Here is a 27,133-nt window from a genome sequence, read left to right on the forward strand (position 1 = left end):
AACAATAAAATTTACCAAATGTCTGTCTGTAAGCGGCAGAGAAACCATCCCTTGTAACAGATGAATCTGTGATGAAATTAACAAACATCTGGCGACCAGTGGATCGAATGAAATTTGGTGAGGTGGTTCCACAGTATCGACCAATGAGAGGAGAGCTGGAGCTGTTACCATCTCGTACTTCTACATAATCATATCTGCACCGTGAATGAGCCTCCAGCTCAAATCTTGTAAATCTGAAATCAGAGCAGGTATTTTAAAAAAAGAAAGGAGTAAATCTGATACATACATTTGTCAATTTTTAAAAATTCTCATCAGCTCTGAACAATCCATAATTGGGACCTATGAACAGTGGTTATTTCAACACTCGAATATAAACAAAGGACAGGAGTCTGTGTTGCAATCTGCATACCGTATTCCACGTAATAAGCGCCCCGCTCTAATAAGTGCCACAGCGATATTTGCTAATATACTGATTAGTGAACAATCACAATTAGCACCCCTTCAGATTGATAAATGTACACAAGACTTATTTATTCGCGTATAATACGCACTCGTGTGTTATATGCACCCTTAATTATAGGCAATTAAATTCTGGAAAAATATATATGTCGTATATAAACATTTCAGGCTGTCAGCATAAACCACAAAATTTATCTTTCAACTCTGTTGTTTTTCACCAAAATAATATTCTAATAACTGCCCCCTATTTCTAATTTTGAGAGCACCCTGGGCGCTTATTACGTCAAATCCGGTACTTAAATTGGATTGGATCCTAGAAATCTGTTGGACTTTTAACCTTGTATGAACACTTTTCTAGAAAAGTATCATTTTTGCTCAATCCAAAATTTGGATAAATCATAACATTCAGCTTGGCAAAACGGATACTACATTAGTGTGTGAGTGAATATGGTTTCAAGTCGCTTTTAGTAATATTCCAGCAATTTCACAGGAGGGGACACCAGAAATGGGCTTCAAACATTGTACCCATGTCGGGAACCGGAGCCGGTCTTTGGCATGGCCTCTGATCAGAAGCTCTGTGGTTCGAATCCCATAATGGGAACTGGATATCTTATGGTTGCTGCAGTATCATTCCACCCGAGTCATTCTGAAGGATGTCATCCCATCTGTCTCACAACTTTGAGAACCCCATACAGTAAACTACAGTTACAATGAACTCTAAGGGACCACTTATTTTAGTTTGTCTTAATCGTAGTTCGTTATAGGCATATATACATTATATATACAGCAAATGCCGGGACCAAAAAAACAGTTTGTTATATCTGTCAGTTCATAATAAGCATGTTTGTTATTAACATGGTTTACTGTAATGTTAAATGCCTAAATGATATTGAGTCTATAAAACTGTGCCAGGAACATGCAATGTATCTACGTGCTGACTGATCTGGGCACAGCAGGTTTCCCTCATGCCGGAGTCAGGCCTTGTCTTGATTGGTTGGTTCTGAATTGCTGCACTGCAAATTGGTCGTCTGTATTTATTGAAAATGGATGGATGAATGATGATACATCTCACACACGTCCTACAATGCCGTCTGGACCCATGAAGATCAGGGTTGCGTGCATGCCCCCGTGAAAATCCGGGTTAGAATAGGTCTTCATCAACCCATGCTTGTCGTAAAAGGCGACTAACGGGATCGGGTGGTCAGGCTCACTGACTTGGTTCATCATGTCATCGTATCCCAATTGCTTGGATCGACGCTCATGATGTCAGTCACTGGATTGTCTGGTCCAGACTCGATTATTTACAGACAGCCGTCGTATAGCTGGAATATTGCTGAGTGCGGCATTAAACATCAAACAATCAATGCCGTCTGCCTAAAGTGTTATGCTGTATATCAAGACTTCCTTTATCACAACAAAGTGAATTTCTGAAAACCAAACGTCATGTTATGAGTCATTTGGGTAATTTTGTGCTTAATTTGGATACTTTCAACTCCCAAATGAGTTCAAGTCAACAGGAAGTTTGACACATGCAGTTCGTGAGATCCGAGTCAAAATGATGATAAAAATCGAAGGATTTGCAGGGACTGGACAATGAGTTTGGGACACAACGAAGTTCGACTGTACAGTTACTGTACATACTTCAGCTCCACAATCCTGTTTGCGGCCACGTTGATGATCCAAGTGCAGTTGTGGTTGTTGAGGTAGTTGTTGGGGTGGGCCAGGGTGCTGAAGGTACCGTACGCATTGTTGAAAATACCACCACATTCTGAAAGTAATACATGAAAGGTCAGACTTAAAATGACATTGATGGTCCTTGCTTGACAACGGTAGAAGAATCTATGCCGAAATGTCTCCATTAGCATAAAAGGTGAAAAAAACAAGAAGCTGTTATCCATAAATTGTGTCCACTATAGCACACATATATACTCAAAGTTCATCAAAAAAAATTTATATGGATGAAGACGTTTGCTTACCTTCAGCAACATAATTAACTTTAAAGCCTTCGTAAACTATACTCCCATCAGTGACGAACTGAAGGTACATTCCTCCCAGAGCTGTGATAGTTTGAGGAGCTGTGGTGCCACAGAAACGTCCGAGACGATTACCACTGGTGTCATTGCCAGAGTAGACAGTAACGGAGTCGTACCGACAAGATGTTGCTGAAATGAACAAATGGTATCTCTAAGTTGAAATGTTTTTAAAACAGGGTGAGCATGTATCATAGATAGATTATTATACGAGCATGTTTTTACAAAATAAGTGTCAGAATACTCATATTTCCCCAGAGAAAGGAAGGTTTATACATGAATTCTTACATGGGTTTTGTTTATTGAGCTGATATTACCTTGTCACATGACTTTCATTGACGTGTGAACAATGTGTAGCCTTTTGCTTCATGGCAGGATGTTAGAGATTTATTGTCCCGCTCAGAAATCTATGTGCAGAAATGCATGTGTTTTCTTCGTGGTAGGGTATAAGGGATTTATTCTCCTGCTCGGGAATATATTTCCCTCAAGATTATGTGAACCAATCAACATTCTGACATGGGGGTAAAATATGTTTTCGTTACAACACCCCATACACGACAGCTCATGTTGCACAGAGATCCCACCAGCGGCCATTCTTAGTTACACTTTACACTAGACATAGGACCCATTTTTCATGGAAATGCCCACAGAGGTCCTACTTTCCACTGACCAGGAAGTCATGGGCCACTTACGTCCTTCAAGTCGGAAGAGAGAGCTGTCGAATGTGAGAGAGAGGTATTTCCCCGGATCTCCAACAATGGTGTAGTTGCACAGGATGTTGTTTGGGTACGTAGACGGGTACCCGGGGGACGTGAACATCCCTGTGTCTCCAAAGAAGGTTCCTCCACAAGCTGAAATAAGGAAATTAAAACACAGCATCAGAGTGAGTGAGTTTGGTTTAACACCACTTTTAATAGGGTTCGGAATACAACTAAAAATACCATCATCAACATGAGATAAGTCAAATTACCATAAAACATCAATAAAGAACTGCTTTGCGTAATTACAAACTTTACTGTTTACTGTAACAATAATCTCATAAAAGGCGTATATAACTACAGTAAACAATGTTTATAACAAACACATCTATAACAAACTGACCGATATAACTAACTTATTTTTCAGTCCTGGCCATTTGGTGTATATATGCATATAACGAACTACGGTTATTACAAACTAAAATTAGAAGCCCCTTTGAGTTTTTTATAACTTTAGTGTACTGTAGATTGTAAAGAACATGTATTGTTGTGATGAAACAAAAGCAGAACCGTCTGTACCCATGTTTTCTACAGACAGACAGATGATCCACTCTCACATGATGATTTGGTTTTACAGATTCAACTGGACGGCTTGTCTGCTATTTGTCACAAACTTAGCTGAAAAAATACTGACAACTGACTGAAGGCTCCAATTTTCACTGATACGTATTCCCCTTCATCCAGACCCTCTTTGAACAGTATTATAATAGAAACATGATCATCATAAAGCCCGGAGTCCATAGTACCATGGTTTCAGGCACCAAGACAAAGATATAACCCGATACTTTTGTAGGACCTTTTCCAATCTCATTAAAATCAGACCTTAGTTCTTCGCTACCCCTTAACAAAGATCTGAAGACATCCCAATAGGGGTCATGTCAGAACAACCTTTCATCCGACCAATGAGAGCGTCGCTTACCAGATCATGGAGGTGACAGTCGGAATGTGATTTCTAATCATATAACCTCGAAATCTTTAACACGGGGTATTACAAATGATAGTTACAGGTTTAACGACTGAATCCATACAATCTAGACCATATATTAGCCATTCCAGAATGTTTCTTCGTTTAGGTTTCAAATTTGTAATCAAGAATTTGTCAAAATATGTTACGAAGCATAGTGCCGTAAAGCACGAGAAAGCTGCCTTTTGCTTGGTCATGCTATTGGTTGGTCAAAGTTCGCGCAAGGTCGGTCTGACGTGACCTGTAATGGGATGTCCTCAGATCTTTGTTTAGCGGTAGCAAGAACCAAGGTCTGATTTTAATGAGATTGGACCTATTCAAGTCTGCACTAAACGTATTGTTCCCAATATCTATCATAGATTGTGAAAAATTTAAAATATATTCTACTTTTTTCTTGGGATGAATATCAAAGCATTTCGTTTTGGGGGCTATTAATGATTTATTAGTCATAATTGCATTTTATATTAGGGACTGGTCATTTATCATAGGAGGGGTCAGATGGGGGGACGGGTTTGAGATGAAAAATTGTGACATGAAATGGTGGGGGATTGCTAGCAGCATATTACACAGTCCTTGACCAATCTCCTTCTATAATAAATGACATTTACACTAACCATATACTTGTATATTTGAAGGTGTTGAAAATAAGGGTACCGCATTCGACATAATAAGCGCCCAGGGCGCTCTCAAAGTTCGAAATATTGGTCTCTTATTAGAATATAATTTGGTGGAACCAAACAGAATTGAAAGATATATTTCGTGGTTTATGCTGACAGCCTGAAATGATTATATACAACAGATATACTTTTCCAGAATTTAATTGCCCATAATTAAGGGTGCACATAACACACGAATGCGTATTATACGCGAATAAATAAGTCTTGTGTATATTGATCAATCAGAAGGGGTGCTAATTCGGATTGTTCACTAGCCAATATGTTATCAATAATCGCCGTGGGCGCTTATTAGAGCGGGGCGCTTATTACGTCGAATACGGTAATTGTTATTCTATCTGCTCCAACTCACATGTTGTCCAGTTGGCTGCGAATCCATCTCCTCTGGCACTGAAGTCTGACCTAAACTTGACCTTCATACGGTTGGTCATTGAAGTAAACTGGTCAGGCACTGTGGTGCTACACCAACGCTGACCAGAAATTAGTGTCCCATTGGTCAGAACATCGCTCATCTGAACAGAAACACATGATAAATCACTCCTCAGAAATCACAACACTACTCCAATACAGATGAAGAATAAATAATGCAACCCTTTATTACAGACACATAAAAATTGAAAATTTTACAATGAATCATATTTTTATAATTTGTAATTTGAAGTTTACACAATATACAGCTTTTTTCATTGGACGAGAGGTCGGTAACATGACCGCGATATTGACGCTCATAAGTGCATGAAAGAAACAATTTGATGTTCATATGTTTTTCACAAGACCATGTCCTTGAAATGACACCAACACTGACGGCCTACATTCTCGGGGGAACCCCTGGGAATTCCCGCGCATGAATAAATACAGAAACGTTGTTTCTCATCATTTAGACCCTTTAATCTTGAACTTAGCGTTGTAGCATACATTGGGATAAGTCAGCGAGTTTGTTTGCATGTCCATTCAAGGATATCCTCGCTACAACCCTTCTTAGAGAACAAAACGAAGAAAAGCACATTCAAACTACCTTGGTATCGACTTGATCCATGTCTAGACTACAGTGACAGTCTACAGCATTATGTGAATGTTCCTTAAATTTAGCATCTGTTTGACATATCTCTACAATCACCTTTCAGTGATCGGCCAATTGACCAGTGATGACTACCACTTGTAATAGCCACAGGTTCATCAAAAACTTCGGAAATCTCTCCCGTCACGTTTATCGTGTCCGCCATTTTGACGTCCTGTACTTTATGTAAATGTATTACGACGCGCTGTTATTGTGAGTGACTTACTGAGGTAGTTCATAACAGACCCTTCCCATCTAATGAGGATATTATTCAAGTACATTGTTTACAGAAACTACAAAAGTTGTTCCTGTTAAGCATGTGAGGGCCATGTAACATTGTGCGTTCATACAGTTTGGCCCTCACTCTATGAAGGTTCATACTCCAATGAACTCGCACAAAGTGAAAGTCAATTCTTAAATATACTTATCCTATCTCACACTATGCATTCAAAACACGTTCCCAAACATTAGCGATAAGAAAGAGTATCATGTGTTATGTTGTGTCAGGGGGTCAGTTTGGCTTGGTTGATATCCACGGGACTATAGTGTGTGACCAATTTGTTGGGGTAGTGACCATGGCGATGCTGGGATGTGTTCAGGTGTAATGTTTTTTTAAGCTGGAAACTTTGTTCTAGGGCATTTTCACAATAAGACCGAAAGAAGAAGTGAGTGAGTGAACTGGGTCTAACGCTGCTTTTAACAGTATTCCAGTTATATCCCGGCGTGTCAGCTTAATGTGGGGGGAAAGCGTGAAGTGATGCAGGTCTCAGACATTTGCCACTTCGGTAAAAACCCACGAGCACGGGTATGGTGCTTGTTAACACTGGTTAACTCGGGTTAAATCTAGTTAACCCTGCTTGCCAGAAATATGGTGACATCATTTGACTCAAGTCACTCAAATTTTACTAATGGAACGCACAAACAATTTGTAGCTCATCTTCCTACTGGTGCTTCATGACCTTGTATTCAAGGTCATCTGGCAACAACTCACCTGGACATAGTCATATTGACATCTGGTTCCAGCCTCAAGGTCAAAGGACTGGAAGGTCATCTGAACAGTGTACCCACTGTCCACATTAATGTCCCACTCGCACTGTGTGTTGTGTGGGTATGCATTAGGATAGTTCGGGCTCATCAAAGTCCCTTGGTTGCTATGGAACAGACCTCCACATCCTGAAAATACAGAGAGTCAAGAGAGCGGTCATTTTAAGACTAATATACTGGCTGAAAAAAGAAATGGTTCACCGACAAGGATTATTTTCAGTTGTTCAAGCTAGGAAGTGTATTTGAAGCAAAACCATTTCTTTGTCCATATTACGAATCATCTACCAATGATTACAGGTCGAGGTTTATCCTCGAGTATCTATCATATTAATATACATATTATTCATTCTAGTAAACTGCCTGCAAAATATTTACAAACGTAACAGAAAAGTGATCAGGCTGAGAGTGAGTGAGTTAGTTGGGTTTAACGCCACTTTTTACAGTTTTCCAGTTGTATCGCGGCGTGTCAGCTTAATGGGGGAGGAAAGCCTGAAGTGATGCAGGTCTTGGACGTTTACCACTTCAGTGAAACCAACGAGCACGGGGCATGTTGCTGACAAACCTAGAAACATAATCGGGGCCGAACCGGGATTTGAACCCACAATCATAGGTTTCTAGTGTGTCCAAGGGAATCAACTCTGCAGAACGAATTGCGGTGCCTTAGACAACTGGGCCACCCGTGCCCCCCATCAGGCTGGGAACGGCCACCAAAACACGGCAAAACTAAAATCCAAGGCACAACTATTATACCCCATCCAATACATCACCACTGAATAATCGTTTCTTGTTTGGTTGTAGGCTTTTTTCTACCCGGCAGTTTGTCATTCCTGTCATTTTTTATCAAGTAATAATAATTAAAAAAACCTGTTCCAATACCATAGATTTATTTTGCGTCCTATTTCAATGGCACAACACTAAACATAGATGTCCAATCAAATTACTTTCACGAGCGACAGAAATTCTGTGGGAAGTCAGGGACTGGTCATTTCTTAGGGATGAGGATGGGGCAGGGAGACTGGCTTTAGGGCTGTATCATACTGCTGAAACACACACACACACTTTATGTGTAACATTTTTATGTTCGTACGCATGCACGCACCTATAATACATCACCAGCCAGAGATAGAGATGGAGAGTATTTATCATTAAAGCATGGAGATATATTGCAATTGTTAAGGTGGAGGTTCTTACCGTTTGTTTCAAAACTATACGTCACTTTAAATCCACCTCCTCCAACAGCAGCATCAGTCAGGAAGACGAGTCGGACCGAGTTGCTCTGGGACAGGAAGTCAGGAGGTGTACTGGTGCAGTAGGTGCCAATCAGTGGCGAGTCGCCGTAGCCGCCATTGAAAACTTGAAGGTAGTCATACTGACAAGTTGGGGAACTTTCAAGGTTCACTGACACGAAGCGGACCTGAGAACAACACAAGGGCAATCATGAAGACTTATTTTCTTTTTCCATGCTGTAACATGGAACGATTGTTGAAACAGCTCTCTTGAAAAGAAGGGGTGAATTTCAATTCACATTCAGTAGTCGTAAAACTGTGTTGAAAACATATAACCAAATGAGTGTTGAGTGACAGAGGGAGCTGAGTTTAAACAGTATTCCACATATATTGCAGTGACCTGTGAAGATCCGGGTTAGAATAGGTCTTCAGCAACCCATGCTTGCGGTAAAAGGCAACTATGCTTGTCTTAAGAGGCTAACGGGATCGGGTGACTTTGTTGATGCATGCCATCTTATCCCAATTGCGTGGATCAATGCTCATGATGTCAATCACTAGATTGTCTGGTCCAGACTTGATTGTTTACAGCTGGAATATTGCTGAGTGAGGCGTTAAACAACAAACAAACAAAGAAAGTAAATCACAGTGTCAGCTTAAAGTGGGAGGAAAGCCTAAAGTGATGCAGGTCTGAGGTGTTTCCACTGTTGTGCTGACAAATGTAGAACATATATTTATGATTGATATGAATGAAGGTCAGAACAAAATAACACCACATACCCCTCAAGATCGGTTGACAATTCATATCTCCTAAATATCTCACTCACTATTTTCATCACCTACATTTACACTAAGCTCACAAATCATAATTCAGAAGATTTCTTCGTAGTGGGTATTACCCTTATTCTGGTGCCTTCTGGAGCCAGGATCTGCCAGGCACAGGCGTCGCCATGGTTATACGTAGCTGGATAGTTGGGACTTGTGATTGTACCAGAGCGCTGTGTCAGAACACCTCCGCATGCTGAAAGCAATGAAAATATTCATGTTTTCCGTTATCCATTCCAGAAATCATATGTAGTCACATAAGCATTTTTTTCAACTGCCTGAGGCAGATCTCTGTTTGAAATAAACATGAATAAAATATAAAACCTATATGTGAGCTTAAATCGGTTGATTCATATTGACTCACATGTTGTTTCAAGATCCAGCCAAAAGCCTCGTCCTACAATGGAGTGGTCAGTCTTGAATCTCAACCATAAGGAGGGCACTGGAGACACAAAGGGTCTTGGAATTGTGTTGTTGCCACAGAACTGTACCAGGAGCGGAGCGTTTTGACCAGTTCCTGGAAGAAAGATGGTATTATTTTGTAGACATTTAGCTCAACATGAACAGGATACAACGATATCACAAGCGATGGAAATACCTGCCTGCCCAAATGTCTTGACACCTTTTGAAATCGCATGCCTGATGGAAGTGTTGATTTTTTAAACCATATGTCAAAGATATGAATAAAAGTTGGTTTACAACTCATTACAACTGACACGATGATGTTAAGGATAAAACATGATACCAAAATTGTATGTATATATTAAAACAATACGCTGACTGATTTTGTTATCATTTGCAAATAGTTGGTCCATTCAAATTAAAAAACTTTCTGACTGGGTCCATAACACTTGAGAGTTGCCTGTCCGGCAGTCTGGAAAGATTTTTTGCAAATATTCAACAACCATATATATATACTACCTATGTCATGTAAAAAGGAGGAGATTGAGGAAGTGTAACACGGAGGAGGTTGAGGAAGTGTAACAAGGAGGAGGTTGAGGAAGTGAAACAAGGAGGTTGAGGAAGTGTAACAAGGAGGTTGAGGAAGTGTAACAAGGAGGAGGTTGAGGAAGTGTAACAAGGATGAGGTTGAGGAAGTGTAACGAGGAGGAGGTTGAGGAAGTGTAACAAGGAGGAGGTTGAGGAAGTGTAACGAGGATGAGGTTGAGGAAGTGTAACAAGGAGGAGGTTGAGGAAGTGTAACAAGGAGGAGGTTGAGGAAGTGTCACAAGGAGGAGGTTGAGGAAGTGTAACAAGGAGGAGGTTGAGGAAGTGTAACGAGGAGGAGGTTGAGGAAGTGTAACAAGGAGGAGATTGAGGAAGTGTAACAAGGAGGAGGTTAAGGAAGTGTAACAAGGAGGAGGTTGAGGAAGTGTAACAAGGAGGAGATTGAGGAAGTGTAACAAGGAGGAGATTGAGGAAATGTAACAAGGAGGAGGTTGAGGAAGTGTAACGAGGAGGAGGTTGAGGAAGTGTAACAAGGAGGAGGTTGAGGAAGTGTAACGAGGAGGAGGTTGAGGAAATGTCACAAGGAGGAGGTTGAGGAAGTGTAACGAGGAGGAGGTTGAGGAAGTGTAACAAGGAGGAGGTTGAGGAAATGTCACAAGGAGGAGGTTGAGGAAGTGTAACAAGGAGGAGGTTGAGGAAGTGTCACAAGGAGGAGATTGAGGAAGTGTAACAAGGAGGAGGTTAAGGAAGTGTAACAAGGAGGAGGTTGAGGAAATGTAACAAGGAGGAGATTGAGGAAGTGTAACGAGGAGGAGGTTGAGGAAGTGTAACAAGGAGGAGGTTGAGGAAATGTCACAAGGAGGAGGTTGAGGAAGTGTAACAAGGAGGAGGTTGAGGAAGTGTCACAAGGAGGAGATTGAGGAAGTGTAACAAGGAGGAGGTTAAGGAAATGTAACAAGGAGGAGGTTGAGGAAGTGTAACAAGGAGGAGATTGAGGAAGTGTAACAAGGAGGAGGTTGAGGAAATGTAACAAGGAGGAGGTTGAGGAAGTGTAACAAGGAGGAGATTGAGGAAATGTAACAAGGAGGAGGTTGAGGAAGTGTAACAAGGAGGAGGTTGAGGAAGTGTCACAAGGAGGAGGTTGAGGAAGTGTAACAAGGAGGAGGTTGAGGAAGTGTAACGAGGATGAGGTTGAGGAAGTGTAACAAGGAGGAGATTGAGGAAGTGTAACAAGGAGGAGGTTGAGGAAGTGTAACGAGGATGAGGTTGATTAAGTGTTACAAGGAGGAGGTTGAGGAAATGTAACAAGGAGGAGGTTGAGGAAATGTAACAAGGAGGAGGTTGAGGAAGTGTAACAAGGAGGAGATTGAGGAAATGTACTAAGGAGGAGGTTGAGGAATTGTAACAAGGAGGAGGTTGAGGAATTGTATCAAGGAGGAGCAGGAGGTTGAGGAAATGTCACAAGGAGGAGGTTGAGGAAGTGTAACAAGGATGAGGTTGAGGAAGTGTAACGAGGAGGAGGTTGAGGAAGTGTAACGAGGAGGAGGTTGAGGAAGCGTAACAAGGAGGAGGTTGAGGAAGTGTAACAAGGAGGAGGTTGAGGAAGTGTAACAAGGAGGAGGTTGAGGAAGTGTAACAAGGAGGAGATTGAGGAAGTGTAACAAGGAGGAGGTTGAGGAAGTGTAACAAGGAGGAGGTTGAGGAAGTGTAACAAGGAGGAGGTTGAGGAAGTGTAACAAGGAGGAGGTTGAGGAAGTGTAACGAGGAGGAGGTTGAGGAAGTGTAACGAGGAGGAGGTTGAGGAAGCGTAACAAGGAGGAGGTTGAGGAAATGTAACAAGGAGGAGGTTGAGGAAATGTAACAAGGAGGAGGTTGAGGAAGTGTAACAAGGAGGAGATTGAGGAAATGTACTAAGGAGGAGGTTGAGGAATTGTAACAAGGAGGAGGTTGAGGAATTGTATCAAGGAGGAGCAGGAGGTTGAGGAAATGTCACAAGGAGGAGGTTGAGGAAGTGTAACAAGGATGAGGTTGAGGAAGTGTAACGAGGAGGAGGTTGAGGAAGTGTAACGAGGAGGAGGTTGAGGAAGCGTAACAAGGAGGAGGTTGAGGAAGTGTAACAAGGAGGAGGTTGAGGAAGTGTAACAAGGAGGAGGTTGAGGAAGTGTAACAAGGAGGAGGTTGAGGAAGTGTAACAAGGAGGAGATTGAGGAAATGTAACAAGGAGGAGGTTGAGGAAGTGTAACAAGGAGGAGGTTGAGGAAGTGTAACAAGGAGGAGATTGAGGAAATGTAACAAGGAGGAGGTTGAGGAAGTGTAACAAGGAGGAGGTTGAGGAAGTGTAACAAGGAGGAGGTTGAGGAAGACGGAGGAGCATGATGACCACAAATCTGCACCAAGACTCTGTGTACCTTCTCTGATGTTGATGAAGTCAAATCGGCACTGCACATGCCGTTCCAGTTCCAAGTCCCTGACGATCACCTTGATGGAAGAGTTCACATTCACTGGATTGTTGACGGTCCACAGACACTCCAGGTTGTTGGTGTAATTGCCGTTCTCAAAATAGCCAGGTGATGTGATGTTGCCGGCGCCGTTGATGATGCCACCACAATCTACGTGTGAATGAGGGAGTACAATACCAAGGTGCTTGTAGCAAAGGTTCAAGCATTATCCCAATAATATGAGTCACATGTTGCTACCATGTCAGGAATCAAACCCAGGTAACCCAGGTAACCCAACAAACGCTTTAACCGCTAGGTCTCTTTTGTACAAACAACCTGTGAAGGTCAGAGATAGAATAGGTCTTCAGCAACCTGTGCTTGTCGTAAGAGGCGGCTAAGAGGCGATTAATGGGATTGGGTGGTCAGGCTAGCTGACTTTATTGATCAATGTCATCATATCCCGATTGTGTTGATTGTTGTTCATGATATCAATCACTGGATTGTCTGGTGCAGACTCGATTATTTACGCCATCATAGAACTGGACGTTAAACAACAAACAAACAAGCACGCGTTGGTGCAACAAAATTATCAGTCTACGACCTAAGTGTCTTGTCCAAGCTCCAAAATAAAAAAAGATTTCTTTTGGTCAAGTTAATATTAGTAAGTGTAATATTATTGGTAGTTAATCTAAATCTACATAATATGATGCCAAAAGCTGAAAGATTAAATTTGTTTTGCATCATCAATTAACTATAGTCATATGAAACGATTGTGTGTCCCTTTACTTCTTTTGAGTAGTATATATGTGTAGTTTACACACTGAAAAAAAATAATGAAACATTATGTTACCTGCTTCAGTGTTTGAAGTGTAGGATGCACTGAAGCCGCCATTAGTGACAGATCCATCAGTTCGGAACTTGATACGCATGTAATTTCCTGACGACTCGATAATGCCAGGTTGGGTGTCACCACAGTAACGACCGATTCTCGGAGAGTTGGATAGGATACCATTGTAAGCCTTGAGAAAAATATTTTCAATTAATTATCTGTAAGGACGTCAAAATAAGCAATATGTGCTTCATTCCAAGGCATACCTGTTCTCAATTTTTAAAACAAATATCCATACATTTCTGATAGAATCATATGTATAATACTAGCAATGGGGGGGCAGGGGGGGCCCAGTCGTCTGAGGCGCCGCAATTAGCTGTGCAGAGTTGCGTCCCTTGGGCTCGTTGACTTGATTGATGCATGTCATCGTATCCCAATTGCATGGATCAGTGCTCATGGTGCCAATCACTGGATTGTCTGGTCCAGATTCAATTATTTACAGACCGCAGTCATATAGATGGAATATTGCTGAGAGCGGCGTTAAACAACAAATAAACAAACAAACAATGCTTCATCTCAATCTATCAAGAGGTTTATCAGAAGAATTGGGACAGGTTGTTTTTGTGACATTGTCTACAAAATTGTTTGGCGATCATGATGGCTACAGCAAACCTTGCAACCTTTGATTTAGCTTTGTAATGAATGTATAAATGTTTAGTAGACATACGGGTGCTTATTAAAACCGTACACAATGATTTAAATTTGTTATAAGTAATCTAACAGCAGTGAACACACACAGATCAAACATGGTGAACTATTTTGTATATACTCACCTACAAAAGATACACGACCACCATACATGTTGGTAAATATATGAAGAATTACTCATATTCAAGATATTAATTGGTTAGAGGCACAAACAAACATACTGTTATGTGTGAACCAATGCTCACACACGCATCACTGACGTCATAGATCCATGATTTGAGTTGCACCATTTGTCTCGAGGATTATCATGTACAATTTTGAAATCACGTGCAGCATATCGTAATAAGAATAGAGACACTGTTACTGATTGTTAGTTTTGTCATTAAGTGGAACACATTGGAAACATCTCTCCTTAACCTTGCTACTTCTCTACATGTTTCAATGGTTTCCATTTCTTTTGGCAATGAGTAAGTGAGTGAGTGTGGTTTTACGCTGCTTTTAGCAATATTCCAGCAATATCACGGCGGGGGACACCAGAAATGGGCTTCACCCATTGTACCCATGTTGGGAATCAAACCAAGGTCTTCGGCGTGACGAGCGAATGCTTTAACCACTAGTCTACCCGACCGCCCCCTTTTGGCAATGAGGATATTTATAGGTATAACTAAGTTAGTTTTTTCTTTTCCTTTCCAACTTTTTTGTTATGTACTCAAGAAAATATGAATTATCGGTCTTAGTATGGGGAGATTATCAAAAATACTTATTTAGTCAGGGGGAACAAATAAGAGCAGGTGCTTAATATGGTGAATACGGTATGTTTGTATTTGAGATAGGTAGGATATAATTCACCTCAATGTAATCCCAGCTACATGTTCTTGAGGCTTCAAGTCGGAAATCTGTGAAGGTCAAGGTCACTTTTCTGCCTGCCGGTACCTGTATTCTCCACTCACAAACGCGATTATGAGCATACAGTCCTGGGTAGTTAGGTGACGTTATTACACCTGATGGCGTAACCAGGTCACCGCCACAAACTGTAAATAGAAACAGTAAATCATTGTGAAGTTTAAATGTCAACCCCAGAGAATATTCAGTCTTGATTACTTCCCTTAATAGATTCCATTGGTGAAAATCAGTGATGACACCTGGTGTTCACGAAAAGTGTATGCATGTCCTGCTCTACTGGTAGCACCCGCCATTCACACAATTGGTGGTCAGAGGAAATCAGGGGAGGGGGGTCAGAGGGAATCAGGGAGGGGGGTCAGCTGGAATCAGGGGAGGGGGTTCAGAGGGAATCAGGGGAGGGGGGTCAGAGGGAATCAGGGGAGGGTGGTCAGAGGGAGTCAAGGGAGGGGGTTCAGAGGGAATCAGGGGAGGGGGTTCAGAGGGAATCAGGGGAGGGGGTTCAGAGGGAATCAGGGGAGGGGGTTCAGAGGGAATCAGGGGAGGGGGTTCAGAGGGAATCAGGGGAGGGGGTTCAGAGGGAATCAGGGGAGGGGGGTCAGCTGGAATCAGGGGAGGGGGTTCAGAGTGAGTCAGGGGAGGGGGTTCAGAGGGAATCAGGGGAGGGTTCAGAGGGAGTCAGGGGAGGGGGTTCAGAGGGAATCAGGGGAGGGGTTTCAGAGGGAATCAGGGGGGGGGGTCAGAGGGACTCAGGGGAGGGGGTCAGAGGGAGTCAGGGGAGGGGGTTCAGAGGGAATCGGGGAGGGGGTTCAGAGGGAGTCAGGGGAGGGGGTTCGGAGGGAATCAGGGGAGGGGGTTCAGAGGGAATCGGGGAGGGGGTTCAGAGGGAATCGGGGAGGGGGTTCAGAGGGAATCAGGGGGGGGGTCAGAGGGAATCAGGGGGGGGGTCAGAGGGAGTCAGGGGAGGGGGTTCAGAGGGAGTCAAGGGAGGGGGTTCAGAGGGAATCGGGGAGGGGGTTCAGAGGGAATCAGGGGGGGGGGTCAGAGGGAATCAGGGGGGGGGTCAGAGGGAGTCAGGGGAGGGGGTTCAGAGGGAGTCAAGGGAGGGGGTTCAGAGGGAGTCAGGGGAGGGGTTTCAGAGGGAGTCAGGGGAGGGGTTTCAGAGGGAGTCAGGGGAGGGGTTTCAGAGGGAATCGGGGAGGGGGTCAGAGGGAGTCAGGGGAGGGGGTTCAGAGGGAGTCAAGGGAGGGGGTTCAGAGGGAGTCAGGGGAGGGGTTTCAGAGGGAATCAGGGGAGGGGGTTCAGAGGGATTTAGGGGAGGGGGTTCAGAGGGAATCAGGGGAGGGGGTTCGGAGGGAATCAGGGGAGGGGGTCAGAGGGAATCAGGGGAGGGCTATAAAAATGGTACACATATTTGGGGAGGGTCATAAATTCTTTTTAAATTTGGTCTTTTCAGGGTATAGGTACTGAAAAGGAGTCAAGAACATGGGGAAAATAAAAAGTATGAGAAGCAGTATTTTCAGTACATTAGCACATTAAAAATATCTGAATGCCCCCCAGACCCCAGACACAAATGACCAGTTTCCTTAAAACCCTGTCGTCTCTGCAGCCTATGCTAGTCGTGAGAGGAAAAATCATAGATCAGGTGGTCAGACTCGGAGACTTGGTTGATGGTGTGCCATCGTATCAGAATTGCATCAACAAACAAACAAACAAACAAACAAACAAACAAACCTTCTAAACTGGCCTGGAAGAATATACTGAAGCCTTGGGCAGCAATGGTGGAGTCAGTCTTGAACCGGACATAGGCAAAGCTGTCTGATGTGTCAATGGGTGAAACAGTCCTTGAGCCACAGTTGTTGAACAGTACATTTCCTGTGGAAGAAATGTCACCCTATGAAGAACATACTGAATCAGTTATATTAGGCTTAAAAAAGAAGAAGAATTGGTTCTCAGGCAATGACTTTTGAAAATATAGTGCGGGCAGGCAGTGTGTTTTTTTGTTTTTTTGTTTTTATGTTGTTGTTCAAACTAGTATGTAACCAAATAAACAGTTGTGTAACCAAATAAACTGTATTGTACAATCAACCTGGCAAAGGGCCTCCCTACATAAATGAATTCCTTGATGAGTAAAATACTGGAATACAGTATTTTACTACCATTGGACTTCCAAGTATTCAAGGATTTGTATTCCAAAATGAAAATAAAATCAAAATGTGTGACGAACTTTATGATGATGCAGACAGTGCCTGAGAACCAAGACTATAATATTTTTAGCACTATATGCCAACTGCATATTTCCCACATTTATGGCCTGGTAGGCACATTCACATGTTTATCACAACATTCACATATGTGTGGGCACTTTCACATGTTTATCACAATATTCACATATGTTTGGGCACATTTACATCTTTATATCAGCACATTCACATAAATTTGGGCACATTTACATATTCATTAGCACATTCACATTTGTTTGGACATATTTACATGTTAATCACCATATTCACATATGGCTGGGCACATTCATATATGTTTGGGCACATTCACATTTCCTCCCCATGCCAAATACACTTTGTAAAAAAGGTGAACGCAAACAAACCAGTTTCATTGACTTCTCTGATCACCAGAGAGTCTGAAGCACAGTTGGTTGAACTTTGAAGGTTAAAGGAAGCAAAGGTGAAGGTCATGTAGTGGCCATCTGGTGCAAAGATGTACCATTCACAATCCAGATTTGCGTCATAATTCTGGGGATAGTTCGGGCTAGTGATGGTTCCATTGGCGCCATTGATCCTGCCACCACAAGTTGCTTAGGAACAAAATATTTGAAGCATGTAAGTATACAAGTATATAAAAGTAGCACATTTGAACCTTATACATGTATGAGTGAGTGAGTGAGTTGGGTTTAATACTTTGAACAGTATTCCAGTTATATCACGGCGTGTCAGCTTAATGTGGGAGAAAAGTCTGAAGTGATGCAGGTCTTAGACGTTTACCACTTTGGTGGAACCCACGAGCATGGGTATGTTGCTGACAAACCTAGAAAAATAAATCGTAGTGAACCGGGATTCGAACCCACAATCATAGGTGTCTGGCATGCCCAAGGCCACAACTCTGCACAGCGAATCGCGGCGACTTAGACGACTGGGCCATCCGTGCCCCCTTATACATGTATGAACTTTACAAAAATGAAGATATACGAAGGTCTGCTAGGACAATCACGTAATCTGTTTGTCAAGAGACAACTGCTTGTACAATGCAAAAGGAGGTGGTCGGGTAGCCTAGTGGTTAAAGCGTTTGTTCATCAGGCCAAAGACCCCGGTTCGATTCCCAACATGGGTACAATGGGTGAAGCCCATTTCTGATGTCCCCTCGCCGTGATATTGCTGGAATATTGCTAAAAGCGGCGTAAAACCATACTCACTCACTCACTCATTACATATTAAAACACAAAAGTATGAATAACATTTCAAAATATCTCTTAAGGATTTTAGAAAACATACCCAAATCTGTTTTTCCCAAAATATTTTTCAATAAAATACCAAGGTTGAAACAATTGTTCGATTTTATCATGAACACCATAAACCCCCCAAACCACAATCATAGGTTCCTGGCGTGTCCAAGGGACGCAACTCTGCACAAGACTGAATATTCTTAACAATCTCACCTATCTCATATCGAGCCTTGAAGCCAACACGTGTGACACTGTTGTCAGTTCGGAATCGGGCAAACATCACATTGCCTGTGGAGACCTGGGTGCTGGGGAGGGTGGTGCCACAGACACGCTGCAACAGTGGTGACGTCACTGCTCCACCGTCACGAACTTCGATATAGTCATATCTACATCTGCAGACAAATTCAAGTTAAGGGATGTAGGGTAAGGTGAATTTTTAGCTAACCTGAAAACTAATGAATATCATGGTCATCTTAAAACATTTCCCCCTCAAAACAATCTCATTAAAATCAGATCTTAGTTGTCGCTATCGCTAATCATAGATCTGAGGACATCCCATTAGGGGTCACATCAGAATGACCTTTCATCCGACCAATCAAAGTGTTGCTTACCAGATCATGAAAGTGACAGTCAGAAAGTGTGTTCTAATCATGCAACCTCGAAATGGTTAACACGGGGTATTCGAAGCAACAGTTACAGTCCATACAACTGATTCCATCAAAATTATCATCCATCTCTCGCTTCCGTGGGATAAACATTTGAATGGAGGAGGGAATGCATAGTAACTGGGAAGCACTGCCATACAATCGCAACCATATCTTAGACATTCCGGAATGTTTGTTTGCTCAGTTTTCAAAATTGTAATCGAGAACTGTGTCAACATATTTTTCAAGCATTGTCTAAAATGGAAGTCACTAGGTTGAAACGAGTGCCGTAAATTGAGAAAGCTGCTTTCTAATTGGCTGATGTCAACTTCTTGTTAGTCGTTTTAGTGGTCGGTCAAAGTTCGCAAAAGTTCGTTCTGATGTGACCCGTGATGGGATGTCCTCGGATCTTTGTTTAACGGTACCAAGAACTCAGATCTGATTTTAATGAGATTGCCCTCAAAACCACTGGGCCAAAGAACCTGAAACATGCCATATCTGGTTGCACCCATAGTGAGTTTAAATTCTGACATATTCACACAAAGATTTTCTCATTTTGGAAATCGACTCCCTGAGAGCTAACTACCTGGATTCACCCAGCATCTAAAAATGATAACTAATGATAATTAATAATTTACAATTAAAAAATGGTGTGGATACTTTGTAAATCCACAGAACTCCTTAAACACAACTAGGTAATAAAGTTAATTATTATAAATAAATATGTCAACAATAACTTCAGGGACTACAGGACGAAACAATATGAAACTTGGTATGCTTGTTCCTATCAATAATGAGTGAATGTCCTCAAGAGGTTTTGAATTAGAGTATTAATTCTGAAAATTTCACGCAGATTTTATCATTTTAAAACAATTAATGATAATTATAAATATAGGATAAATAAAGCAATCTCATTGAATTGTGGGAGTGGTCATACAGGTATAAATGTTCTCTTACGAAGGATTATTCTCAATGTTGAACTGGTCCTCGAAATGTAGCATAACCCTCTCATTTGCTGGAGCAGTGATGATCCAAGCACAGTCCACGTTGTGGGGGTAACTGGCAGGGTAGTTGGGGGAGGTGATGTAGCCGTTCCTCACGGCGTTGGTGAGGGTGATGCTTCCTCCACAGGTAATGGCCACCTCAGAAAAGATCAATCGGAAGCCATTGGCGCTACCGGAGCTGTCGGACACAAAGTTGACAAAAAGACGGTTGCTGGATGTCTGCAGGACTGCTGGGCGAGTGGCGCCACAGTAGTGGCCGAGCTGGTTGCCACGGTTGGTTCCATTGCCAAGAGGAGGCGCTGTGGCTGATCGTCCATTCAGGAGCTTTAAAATAATTTGATGTATGAATTAAATAATTACTGGTATTGTATTTTGACTATGCCAGTAAATTGCAAAGTTTGGTAATTATGTCATGATATCTAGAAGCATGTTTTTAGCACCACAGAACAGCCATCATCATCACCACCCTCATCATCATCGTCATCATCTCAAATCCAAAGATCAGTCAAACAATTCAAACAAAATACCACAGCCTTCAAAGGACAGTTGGTTGGTTGGTTGTATAACGCGGCACTCAGCAATATTCCAGCTATATGACGGCCGTCTGTAAATAATTGAGTCTGGACCAGACAATCTAGTGATTGATATCATGATCAAAGGACAGTAGGTCCCCTTCATAATAATGTAATGCATGAAAGTTTACATAGTTTCTGACTTTGATTGTAATTGGCATGTATAATTTATCTAAAAACTCTTTCGCTTATCAGATAAATCTTAAAGCAACTGGTAAGATAAATGGTCTCTGTCAGTCACTTGTGTAGTAATCTCTATATACACGACCTGTTATGTTTTGATGATGGGAAGGGAAAAGTGTATTGAGCAATACACAGTTAAAGGAAAGAAACGAGGCAACCAGATCGGAAGTGTGTGAACTTGACCTACCATCACATAGTCAGTGTCACAGGCGGCTGTACTGGGGATGTTGAACGTCTGGTTGAAGTTGACAGATATGGTACGTCCATTGAGGACCGAAACTGTCCAAGAGCAGTTGGCATTGGCAGGGTAGGGACTGGGATAGTTGGGACTCTGGATCATGCCGGTTGTTGCCGTAAACACGCCACCACAAGCTGCGCAGATATGGATACAGGGTTAGACAGAACAGGGTAATGAAACAAAAATGTTTACTATTTAACTGATGGTTTTTGGACTCTTGCAAAAACGATAAGAAAATTAGTTCTCCCTAATACTATTTGCCAGGATAAGTGCCCTGAGTTCATAGAGCACACTCAGATGCAGTGTTGACTCAGTATAACACCGCTGCCACAGGCTAATTTGCATATGACGTAACCAGACTTTTCTCTTGTTTGTAAACAAATGCGCTTTTTCAGAAATCAGTATAGAATGGACTAATCCATTTGGGGGTGCTTTACATATTGTTTTGCATAATTATATAGATATGCTACTATAACTGCGACAGTGAGTTGCATGACAATACATATTTATACATCAAAGTGACCGTATCGCCAGCTCTCCTTTGGGCTTCAATGACAGAACGTGGAGCCGTACAAACAATGTAAACAAAGGATAACTACGCAAAAACAAGTAGATTTCCACGTATTAGGATACTTTCTTAATGAACCGTAACCATTCTTTGACATTTATTTATGAAAATGTGTAGACTTGTCAAACATGAAATGGATGAAAAGTATATGCAATATCTTGAATGGACTGTGAAAGTCTGGCCTGGGGCAGAGGTACTATGCTGGCTGGCTGCCGCCTGCTTGGAACTCTGGGTAGGAGAGTGTTCTTAGAGCTGAGGTGAAATGGGGTTCAACATGACATTCAAGGTTATTAAATTTATATAGAGACGTTCATGTATGTGAGTGTGTGTGTATGCATGTGCGTACGCGTGCGCTTGAGTGCGTGTGAATGTGTGGCTGCTTGTTCTAGTACGGACTGATGTTGGTGTTATAGTGCTAGCACACTGAGAAAGCCATTCCACAGCTCAGATGGGGATTGGTCTTAGGACTGTATTATATTTTGCTGACCCCCCTCACCCCTATTTTATGTAACATTTTTTTATGACGCCCCTCCATATAATAAATGACCAGTCTCTAAATATTGTTCAAATTTCTAAACAAAGTTTTTGTAAAAGATAAAACTGTCTTTTTTTTTATGGCCCCCTACACTTATAGTCGTGATAAATTTTGGCAATCCCTCTTTTGCACCCTCCACCTGTAATAAATTACCAGTCCCTTAGTACGAGGCGCTCATAAAGATTACTTGCAGTGAGTGGGTGAGTGGGTGAGTGAGTGAGTTGGGTTTAACACCGCTTTTTACAGTATTCCAGTTATATCACGGTGTGTCAGCGTAATCTGGGAGGAATGCCCGAAGTGATGCAGGTCTCAGATGTTTACCACTTCGGTGAAACCCATGAGCGTGGGCATGGGGTTGACAAACCTAAAAACATAATCAGGGCGAACCGGGATTCAAACCCAAGATCATAGGTTTCTGGCGTGCCCAAGGGACGCAACTCTGCACAGCAAATCGCGGCGCCTTTGACTGATGTGCACCCCCCCAGCCTTTTGTATAATGTTTGGTACTCACCTGTTTGATACGTCATAGAGAAACCCGTTCTGGTCACAGAGCTGTCAGTCCTAAACTGAATAGTAATTCGGTTACTGCTGGAATACAAGATATCCGAGTTTGGTGTGCGTCCACAGAATCTTCCAAGAAGGGTGCCACTGGTAGATGGGTCTGGAAAAAACAACACATTTCAGAGCTGGACGATGCAGAATCAGTCACTTTTTTCAAAGCACATGAAAGTCGTTTCAACACAGCAGTCATAAACATTTCAGCCATATTATGAGAGGCCATGAATAAGTAAGTCACGATCAGAAAAACTAGTGAGTGAAAGCACGAGCATCGATCCATCAGTATAAGCAAAGTCACAGAGTCTGGATGGTTTCATGTCATTTCTTATTCCGGTATCTTGGCAGTTTTGCTATCTGTAGGTCCTTACGTATAACATCAGTTTCGTTTCCTTGCGTTTTCATATCGTCTTATATGTATTTTTGTTAAACTTCATTGGAGCAAGGTGCTAAAATGGTGTGTTTGTTAATATTTTATAACAAGTGTCAGTTTTGTTTATCATTTTCAGATAATCTTTCCTAATGAAAACGAGCAAGATTGTCGATAATTGGTCCTCTGTGATAACTGGTCGCTAGCCAAATAAACATACTGTATTCGACGTAATAAGCGCCCTGCTCCAATAAACGTACACGACTAATATATTGGCTAGTGAACAATCTCAATTAGCACCCTTTCCGATTGATCAATGTATGCAAGACTTATTTATTCGTGTATAATACGCACTAGTGTGTTATTTGCACCCTTAATTATGGGCAATTAAATCCAGGAAAAATATATCCGTCATATATAAACATTTCAGGCTGTCAGCATAAACCAAAATAATATTCTGATAAGAGCCCGCTATTTCTAATTTTGAGAGCGCCCTGGGCGCTTATTATGTCGAATACGGTAACTTGTAGATACTGAGTGAGGTGTTGCGTTCAACATCATTACACTTGTAGAGTGATGTGTATGCACATGTGTGTGGTTGCTTGTACTGGTCTGGATATTTGGGTTTTATAGTGCTAGCCCACTGAGATACCATTCTGCAGTTTAGCATGGATACCCTACTCAGACACAGCATACTGACTCCATGCCAACCAGTCCTTGTTTTATCTCCAGGTAGGGTAACAACAAGTATCTTTTAACATATCTTGGTATGAAGTCGCCATGGGATAGAACCGCCAACCTTTTGCTCTCTGTGCCGACTCTTTATCAACCAGAGTATGGAGATGGTCAGATATTGAGTGAAACAGCGTGGGTTGAGTCCGATGTATTTCGTCTCAAAACACGATAAGCGTAATTTATAAGCTATTAACTATTTTCAATTTCCTACTTACTGTCATATACTCTAACAGAGTCATAGTTGCATGTGCTATGAGATTCCAGGTTAATGCTTGTGATGTTGACAGCAACGCGAGTGCCAACAGGGGAGGTAATTCTCCAGATACATTCCAAGCTGTTGGTGTAGCTATTGGGGAATCCAGGAGAGGCAAAATTCTGAATGGTATCCATGGCAACCAGATTTCCTCCACAACCTGGCGCTGTAAAAAGCAAAGGTATAAATGTAGTGATTATGAAGACAGAAAAAGAATTGTTACTTAAAATTAAACTTAAAACTGCCCAGTCTTTGACTGCACCTCTTCTATTAAAATGGATACTGTAGAACTTGGGAGAACATGAATACATGACACTTTTTATGGATATCAACTTCTTTTATTCTTCGTACGACGTTTCAGAGCTACTTCTTGCTCTTTCATGAGCTGAAAATTTAAATTTAAAAATTGCAGGCTTAGAGAAAAAGTAATTAAAAAGTAAACAAAGTTTATTGACATACATTATATCTTGTCATATAAGCTGTGTAAAATGTCTCTGGGAATTCATCCATTCTAAGTTTTAACAGTGAAATAACAACTGAACTTGAATGTGAGATTACAAGAGGACATACAACATTATGGATAACAACTTCTGGTTTATAACAAGTATTTATCACAGTGTGACAATGTGCCCCGTCGCTACAAAATGATAACGTACATAATTTCCTTAAATTTAAGTAAAGTAGTCACACAATTGTTCTCAATGATATCCACAAAAATTTGAGCTACACCACTTTTAATTGCTTTTTATCTAAAACGGGAAGCTGTGATTTCATGTGACAATATAAAATATCTTCATAAGAAAGGATTTCAATTCAAAACCTTCAAAACCGAACAAGTACTTCAGGCATTAAACAATATCCCTCCCTGAAATTTGAAAGCATTTCAATGTTTTGGTGGAACATTTTTCACTGCAAGTCAAGGGGCGGTCGGGTAGCCTAGTGATTAAAGCGTTCGCTCGTCACGCCGAAGACCCGGGTTCAATTCCTGACATGGGTACAATGTGTGAAGTCCATTTCTGGTGTCCCCCGCCGTGATATTGCTGGAATATTGCTAAAAGCGTCGTAAAACCATACTCACAGCATCATCAAACTGACATGATGGCTGGTTTTTAAGAGAAAGTTGTCTTTAAAAGAGTGAAAACTACGAATGTTATTTAAGTGTCCGGGATTATCATCAAACCCATGGTGGACATACCTTCAGTTGGACCTGGCGTGGTGCCAGCCGTTGGATTCTCATTGGTTGCAGTCCAGTTAAACAGGAAACCACTTCCACTGGAGGAGAAGTCCGTGTGAAACTCAGCTCGCAGTTGATTGGATGTTGTTAGGACAGACGACGGGAGCGTCGAGGCACAGAATCTTCCCAGGACAGGACTTGAGGCTAAAGCACCATCCCTTAACTACAAGAAGAGGAACATTAACCATGATCAACACTTGAAGATCCAGAGGCGGGTGTGCACCCTGTCTTTTTTTCAGACACCTTACACGTTAACTGTTCCCTTGGAGACCTGGTTATTTTGCTCACTTCGCCTTCTTCAAAACCATGGATCTGCCTTTGCTAATGCAAGTTCTAAAATAACAATACAGAGAAAGGACTAGGCATGACCTATTTGACCTGCTGGAAATAGTAAATTTTAAAGCTGAAAGTTAGAAATACTGATATGAAAATTAGCAGACATTGCCAACAACTAGCCTTTTTTATTCCCTTCCTTTGATATAATGACATACATCTGCATGACTAAAACGTTTGAAAAAGGCCACTTTTTCTAACCTCAAGAGTAAATCTATGTATGACAAGATTGATTGTATGTGTTATAACATGTTTATACTTGTTTTTTTCCACTAAGAAATCAGCTTTGGGCAAAGATTTACTAAAGTTGAAATATCAGAAATATTCCTGAAAAAGTTTAAAATCAGCCCTTTTGACACAATTTAACCTCATCTATGCATTCAGAGTTTTATTTAAACTCCAAACATGCCAGACTTGAATTGAACCAAGCCTAGTTTTCATCCATTAGATTTTGTTTACATTTTTGTTGTTTAAAGCTACACTCAACAATATTCCAGCTTTATGACAACAGGCTAAAAATAAAGACTGGACCAGACAACACTGTGATTGACATCATGTGCATTGATTTTTGCGATTGGAATACAATGACATGCATCAACAAAATAAGCGAGTCTGACCACCTGATCCCGTTAGTTGCCTCTTCGACATGCATTGGTTGCTGAAGACCTATTCTTACCCAGATCTTCACTGAGAGAGACATGCATTGGTTGCTGAAGACCAGTTTGCTGAGGTTTTCCTCATTTCTTAAACTATGTATATCTTGCTGGTAAAAACCCTTATCATTTATCTTACTGGGAAAAACCCTTATTATATCTTGCTGGGATAAAAAGGTCCTTATCATTTATCTTGCTGTGAAAAAAGGGCCCTTATCTTATCTTGCTGGTAAAAAAGGGCCCTTATCATATCGTGCTGGTAAAAAGGGCACTTATCATATCATGCTGGTAAAAAAAGGGCCCTTATCATATTGTGCTGGTAAAAAAAGGACACTTATCATATCGTGCTGGTAAAAAAGGGCCCTTATCATATCTTGCTGGGAAAAAGGGCCTTTATCATATCTTTCTGGTTAAAAAGGGCCCTTATCATATCTCGCTGGTAAAAAAGGGGCCTTATCATATCTCGCTGGTAAAAAAGGACACTTATCATATCGTGCTGGTAAAAAAAGGGCCCTTATCATATCGTGCTGGTAAAAAAGGACACATCATTTTGTGCTGGTAAAAAAAGGGCCCTTCTCATATCGCGCTGGTAAAAAAAAGGTCATTCATATAGCGCTGGTAAAAAAAGGTCCCTTCCCATATCTCGCTGGTAAAAAAAGGGCATTCATATCGCGCTGGTTAAAAAAGGGCACTCATATCATGCCCTTTGTAAAAATGTAGATGTACAAAATGTTTGTTAAAAATCTACAATTATTTTATAATTAAATGTACTCCATCCTCATCAATGGCACCCCCTATTTTTGATTATTTTTGTTGTATACATTTAACCCTTTTGTGTGCAAACAAAATTCCCATATTACATTTGTTTTCCATGGAATGTCTAATTATGATGGGGTGTGCAGCTCTGGTTAACTACAAGGGCTCCAACCTTCATATGTCCTT

At 41.5% G+C, this 27,133-nt stretch overlaps 1 protein-coding gene across 2 annotated transcripts in view; it reads right to left on the reverse strand.

Annotated features, from left to right (window-relative positions):
- The window catches only part of LOC139463893 (cubilin-like), a 99,500-nt gene that overhangs the window by 14,601 nt on the left and 57,766 nt on the right, over positions 1-27,133 (reverse strand). For both annotated transcript variants that reach the window (XM_071245309.1, XM_071245310.1), the window contains 20 exons: positions 25,167-25,368; positions 23,934-24,137; positions 22,570-22,719; positions 20,905-21,089; positions 19,916-20,286; positions 18,528-18,706; positions 17,463-17,669; positions 16,592-16,732; positions 14,807-14,988; positions 13,271-13,439; positions 12,391-12,591; positions 9,399-9,551; positions 9,109-9,230; positions 8,178-8,400; positions 6,934-7,115; positions 5,238-5,397; positions 3,182-3,340; positions 2,436-2,621; positions 2,101-2,227; positions 16-233 (listed from right to left, as the gene is read on the reverse strand). In XM_071245309.1, coding sequence (XP_071101410.1) covers positions 16-233; positions 2,101-2,227; positions 2,436-2,621; positions 3,182-3,340; positions 5,238-5,397; positions 6,934-7,115; positions 8,178-8,400; positions 9,109-9,230; positions 9,399-9,551; positions 12,391-12,591; positions 13,271-13,439; positions 14,807-14,988; positions 16,592-16,732; positions 17,463-17,669; positions 18,528-18,706; positions 19,916-20,286; positions 20,905-21,089; positions 22,570-22,719; positions 23,934-24,137; positions 25,167-25,368 — 3,721 coding nt within the window. The remainder of the gene's footprint in view (positions 1-15; positions 234-2,100; positions 2,228-2,435; positions 2,622-3,181; positions 3,341-5,237; positions 5,398-6,933; positions 7,116-8,177; positions 8,401-9,108; positions 9,231-9,398; positions 9,552-12,390; positions 12,592-13,270; positions 13,440-14,806; positions 14,989-16,591; positions 16,733-17,462; positions 17,670-18,527; positions 18,707-19,915; positions 20,287-20,904; positions 21,090-22,569; positions 22,720-23,933; positions 24,138-25,166; positions 25,369-27,133) is intronic.

This window comes from Haliotis cracherodii, unplaced genomic scaffold (genome assembly GCF_022045235.1).
Source record: "Haliotis cracherodii isolate W230 unplaced genomic scaffold, xgHalCrac1.p SCAF_16, whole genome shotgun sequence".
Classification (NCBI taxonomy): Eukaryota; Metazoa; Mollusca; class Gastropoda; order Lepetellida; family Haliotidae; genus Haliotis; species Haliotis cracherodii.